Source organism: Thunnus maccoyii, chromosome 19, assembly GCF_910596095.1.
Source record: "Thunnus maccoyii chromosome 19, fThuMac1.1, whole genome shotgun sequence".
Lineage (NCBI taxonomy): Eukaryota > Metazoa > Chordata > Actinopteri > Scombriformes > Scombridae > Thunnus > Thunnus maccoyii.
Window position 1 is genome coordinate 8,592,845 of NC_056551.1, and position 6,000 is coordinate 8,598,844.

General features: G+C 39.1%; 1 protein-coding gene across 2 annotated transcripts in view; it reads left to right on the forward strand.

The window, feature by feature from the left end:
* The window catches only part of LOC121885601 (protein unc-13 homolog B-like), a 70,480-nt gene extending 66,898 nt beyond the window's left edge, over positions 1 to 3,582 (forward strand). For both annotated transcript variants that reach the window (XM_042395223.1, XM_042395224.1), the window contains 3 exons: positions 108 to 200; positions 371 to 530; positions 993 to 3,582. In XM_042395223.1, coding sequence (XP_042251157.1) covers positions 108 to 200; positions 371 to 530; positions 993 to 1,278 — 539 coding nt within the window. In that variant the 3' untranslated portion in view covers positions 1,279 to 3,582. The remainder of the gene's footprint in view (positions 1 to 107; positions 201 to 370; positions 531 to 992) is intronic.
* Positions 3,583 to 6,000: the final 2,418 nt, after the last annotated feature.

Genomic DNA, 6,000 nt, shown 5'->3' on the forward strand with positions numbered 1-6,000 from the left:
TCCACCTGTATCCCCTTCTCATTCTGATTCTGCATTATGAATCAAAGTGTATCTTCATCAGTCCAAATGAAAGCTCACTGATGTATCTACGCTGTGTATTAAACTAGGCTCGGGTGTGAGCAAGCCAATCGGTGAAGTGTCTGTCCAGATTGAGCTGTACACTCATCCTGGGAATGGGGAGCGCAAAGTTACTGTCAAAGGTCAGTTTGAGTCTTCACAACTAAAAAAGCTAAAAATGCAGTATTTTAAGAAAAGTGTCTGATAACCTTGTCCTTCTCCTCTGTGTTTGTGTGTGTGTGTGTGTGTGTGTGTGTGTGTGTGTGTGTGTGTGTGTGTGTGTGTGTGTGTGTACACGGGTTTGCATATGTAGTTGTGGGAGCCAACGATTTAAAATGGCAGACGTCTGGCATGTTCCGACCCTTCGTTGAGATCACCATGATCGGGCCTCACCTCAGCGACAAGAAGCGCAAATTCCAGACCAAATCCAAGAACAACAGCTGGTCTCCCAAGTTCAATGAGAGCTTCCACTTGTAAGCATGATGACAACTGTACCTGATTTTCTAATGTTGTAGCTTATTACAAACTTTTTCAACTTGCTTACCTGGAAATAGTTGTGCAGTAGTGTGCAAGCAGATAATCTTTTTTTATTTTATGATTATTTTTGTTGCTACACTTGGCAATTTGCACATTATGTTTAAATGGCTGTAAGAGGCAGATATTTGAAGAATTTGACCTTCAGCACTCAGGATGATGTAATATGACATCAGCTTTGTTAATGTTTACCTTGATGCTTTGCTGCTGTTCATACTTAAACTAAATCAAGAGCATCTACAGTAAGTGGTTTGGCTTCTCTTTTGCTGCTACACATTAACAAATGGGTGTGTTCAAAAAAATAAATAAATAAAGTGCAGCTTTTAGTTGGCAAATTTGCTGTTGTGCTGTGTAACTGCTAAACAACTTAATGCTTTAACCTCTGTGTTCTCTCTCCACAGTGCTCTGGGCAACCAAGATGGCTTTGAGTGCTACGAGCTGCAAGCCTGCGTCAAAGACTACTGCTTCGGCCGGGCTGACCGAGTGGTGGGCTTGGCCGTGATACAATTAAGAGACATCATGGAGAGGGGCAACTGCGCCTGCTGGTGCCCGCTGGGCCAACGCATCCACATGGACGACACCGGCCTCACCGCCATGCGAATTCTCTCCCAGCGTTCCAGCGACGACGTGGCCAAGGAGTTTGTCAGGCTGAAATCAGAGACGCGATCAGCCGAGGAGGGCAGATGAGGAGAGCTGGGGAAGGAGAGAGAAAGACAGAAAGGACGGAACTCTCCTAATTTCAGAATAAAAGTCATGATGCAGGGAATTATCTTCCCTACACGGACTCTTTCTTAGACCTTTGATGTGTCTTAGCTGCTGTTGACTGTTTGGTGGCGCCATGCCAAGCTCACCGACACACTGTCATCACCTTCACACTTTGGGCATTTTCCCAAACACTCACTTTCCATGTTCCTCAAACACTGGCATTATTTACATAGCTACTACTGTACAGCACACAACCACACAGACACCAGCTCACTCAACCTTCCACTCACCAGCTGGTTCACCAGGCAGTGACCACTTACTCAGTCATTTAACCTTTTTTTTTTTTAACCCCTTTCCTCATCTTGCCAGTTGGACACCATAACCTCAAGGGAACAGAGGATGCCAGGCCCCGCTGGAGGGCCAAAATACATTCCCACACCTCCCCAGTGTTGTCGTGTAATAACCCCACCTAACCCCCTCAAACTGTGGCCATGTGTTTGATGCCTTACACTCTACAAACTGTGAATGTGTGAAGTAAAAAAAAAAAAAAAAAAAAAAAAGTATTTTGAATGCCCTATCCTGTAGCTCCACTGTGATGGTTTGAGTAAATGTGAAAACACTGTTCTGTGTCTGATGAAGGAAGGACTGGTAGCTTGTCAGTTATTGAACAATGTGGAAGTGAAGATGATGAAATATTACAGCCAATGTTTCAAGAGAAGGTACTTTTAGTAATCATTTCACCCCTTAATTTAAAGGATTGATAAGTTAATTGTGTGCCTTGTCATGTTAAGTTTCTTACATCACATTGAGAATGATTGTTCCCATTCCTGTTTCCTCAGCGGTAAGATCAACAATATGATTTAAATCGAACCTTCATGAAAAAGGAGACTAACAGGGTGGACATTTAATATGTATGTTGAAGGAGAATCCTGTTTTGGCCATATTTATTCAGTATATAAGTATAAGCTTCATTTACAACTTGTGGCTCACCATGATGCTGTAGCCATTTTATTTATTTTTTATATATATTTATTTTTGTTTGTGCTTTTCAAAGCCCATGATTTAAAATGTTGTTTACTGCTGGAAATGGACATGTTTGCCAGAACAGTATGTTTGAGAGTTTTGCACAGTCTGAATGAGTTGCTGCTGCAGCGTTGTAGACGTAAACAGCAGGTCAACCGAAGAGTTTCTTTACAAGATGAGATGTGTACAATTCACCCACAGAATAAAGTGACAACATAGTGTTTGTCGGTGACTTGTATCCTTGACTGACAAAAGAGATGACTGTCTTCAAGAAATGTTCACTTATAGTAAAGAAATATTACATGTTGAACTTAAGATAACTTTTTCTTCCATAAAAAGGAAATCTGAACATTTGGACACAAGCTCCTAGTTGATACGGGGTGTAGAATAACTTATGGTTTACATACAGTATATCTTCCTGCTCTGTTTTCTTCTACTCTTCCTATGAGTGGCCTTACTTTGGTGAAAAACCTACATGTGTGTATCTTTTTAATCTTTTTTTTTTTAATCCCTGTATTTCCATTGGCTCTCAGTGATGAGGATTAGCCACTTCTTTGCCCATAATGGTGTCAAATACTTTTTCCAAGTGATGTTCCCTCTCATTTTGTACTTTTTAATCTTTGAAGATATTGCAAATGTAACTACGTCTAGGCCGGGTTTTCTTTGCTGTCTGTTATCATTTGTGTTATTTTCCTTATGAAGTTTTGTAAATGTTTTTGTGTCTTTAATAGTTTGGAATGATGTTGATCACTGTGTTGTAAGATATGTTTGAGTTCGATGGACAGGAGTAATATACAGTGAGAAGTGTGCCAGTGAATGTGTTCATAACTGATATTACTCTTAACGAAAGATGGATATTGCCACTGTATAATACAAGAACCTCAATGTGTGCACATTTTTAAACCGACCACACTCTGTAGAAACCACAGAATCAGATTCCTCTTTGTTACAGCACATTAACCCTTGTGAATAATATGTTATTGGTTTATGAGGACAAATGTTTCTTAGCCATTATGTAATATACATGTCCCTTGTGCCAAGTTGCAAGTGTTCACTTTTGATCTTTTTTTGTCTTTTTTTTAATTTCCATATTTTCTAAATTTGTTAACCCTTGCACTATCACTAAATCACTGCAATAGTTAACAAGTACAGTATATCAGTCACAGTAACTGCATTTTTGTGGTGTTTTCTTCGTATTGTCACTACTCTGAAATGTTGTCATCATGTAAACATTCCGATTAATGAATTTTGTATAAAGTATCTGAGAAGTATCTATTAATGTGTGTATCTGCTTCTTTCCACTATAATATGACTCTGACTGCACATGAACACAGATAGGATTTTTTATGATGTTTTTCTGATGCTGACATGATTGGTTTTATTTGTTTTACTTAAGTTTCCAGCACACTATCATGTAGCTCATGAACTAGTTAATTTCAACTAATTGAATGCAAGTGCAAGTGTTAATTAATGTTTAGATTATGATTAGAGACTTGAAGAACTATTTCAAGTCAAGGGATTTTGTCATATTAGTATAACCAACTAGAAATTTATTGTCTCAAATATCAGTATAATTGCATCATTTTATTCTGGTCCCCAGCTTTAGTTGAGCTAACTTAATAACTTTTTACAGTGTAATATCAGTTTTTCAAGGGTTTTTTTAAATACATTTTTATTAACAAATTTTGCCTTAATTTCTCATATCTGCGTCAGACCAAAAGGCACTTTTTTGTCATTTTAAACCAAACCAACAGCTACCAATCGATTACCTTTGCTTGAGAAGAGCCCTAGAAAATCCTTTTTTCACTCACAAACTCACTCAGGAATTTCAGGTATCAGTGAATCTAATGGAATTTTTTTTTGTAATTATTCATTGCTGAGTACTACTCATGCAACTTCATTTATTTCTATTGTATTGGAGTGGCAGCAGAAATCTCAACTGACCCCTTAACATTGAATCAAGTGATTCTATATAAGATGAGAGGGTTGCTACTAATAGCGCACAACCTGCTGAGACAGGCACTGCCTAGCACTGACATATACATATAACATATATAGCCGAAAAATGAGTGACTGATAAAGAAAGTTCAGCCTCAAACATTATCAAGCAGAAGACTTGGATCATTTTGAACATTTTTGCATTCTTATGATATTAATAAAAGCAATTAGTTGGCCTGCAATTGGTAAAGTATCACATTTCACTTCTTTTCATATGTTTATGGCTGTGAAAGTTTTTGCACAGGCAATGAGTAAAACAAAATAATCATATTTTCCAAGCGCTTATCAAGTGCAATTTTTGAATTTCTTCTTTCCAATTCATGAGTTGATTCTGCAATACAGATCGTATTTTTTCAAGATTCAGCTTTGTAGAAATATAGCAGATTCAGATTGTTGTGTGATTTACTGCAACAAATTTATTACCTTGGTAACTTTTGTGTAGGCCTAACTGCCAGATGAATTTCATACTACCACTGTGCAGTTATAAAATGCAAAATCTTTTGTTTGTCGACATGGCACACCTTCCTATTGAGGTCAGAGTTGCATCCTCCCAAAGACAGTCATCAAATCTGTTTTAAACAATATGTGAGTATGTCTCTGCACGTGCACATCTGTGCATACGTGCAAGTATGGATTCATGTCTGTGTATTTGCAGGCAGAGAGCACACACACCTGCACACACTAATTAATTTTGCAAGTGGTTCATGCTGAGGTCCCCTCAACGACACAGCGTTCCTTTGTGTTCGAGCTCAGGTATTAAATTCCATTTCTGAAAGCACCTGGATGTGCATATCAGTCATGAGGTCACAATATTCACAGCTGTCATAACTCACTTTTCGTGATCATAAAAAATGTTTATCCTTCAAGAACACAACAGATGCTTTGCTTTCCATGCAACTGTGAAAGAGGCGAAACAAAGGAGCTGATTTTGAACATGAGAGGAAGAGAAGTCCTCAATCTGAGCATGCGCACTCATCACTGGGTGTGTTACATACCTCACTGCCCAGATCACAACACTTTATTTTGGCCCTGATTGGCTGCAGCCATTCACCTCTACTGTTGTTTTACTGCCCCTACACTTGTCTCACCATCCAGGTCCAAAGATCGCTGCACTGTTTGCTCAAGCCCTGAGCGGTTAGGCGCAGGGGGATCCCGGCTCTTCCTGCATGAACCTGAAACCTCTACTGTAGGCACCTCTTTCACCACTACACCACCTCACCTCTCATCCATCCTGTGTGTCTTTCATTCGGCTGGGGGCCCCGGCCGAACCCCATCCTCTGTCTAGGACTAGGTTGGTGCCTGGCCTGAGCGCAAACAGGCGCCTGGATTTACTTTATCTGAGACGGAAGCAAGCGGTGGATTGAAACTTGTGTTTTTTTTCCCTCTCTTTGATTTTTTTTTTTTTTTTTTTTTGGCCTTGTGTCTGTGTGTGTGCAACACTTAAAGGACACAATAAATCACATTTTTGTTTGAGGTATGTGGCTGATTTTCATTTGTTTTGATACAGCAGGAAAATATTGGATGTCCGGTACTTTTGTGGACAAAGATCATTTGAACATACATACATTTGAAATACAGTACATGACTAATTAAATTTCAGGTCATGTGGCTCAATCATTTCATGGTTCACAATAACTCTGATCAAATTCATATATGTGTGAGTAACATCCCCAGCCAAGCCTC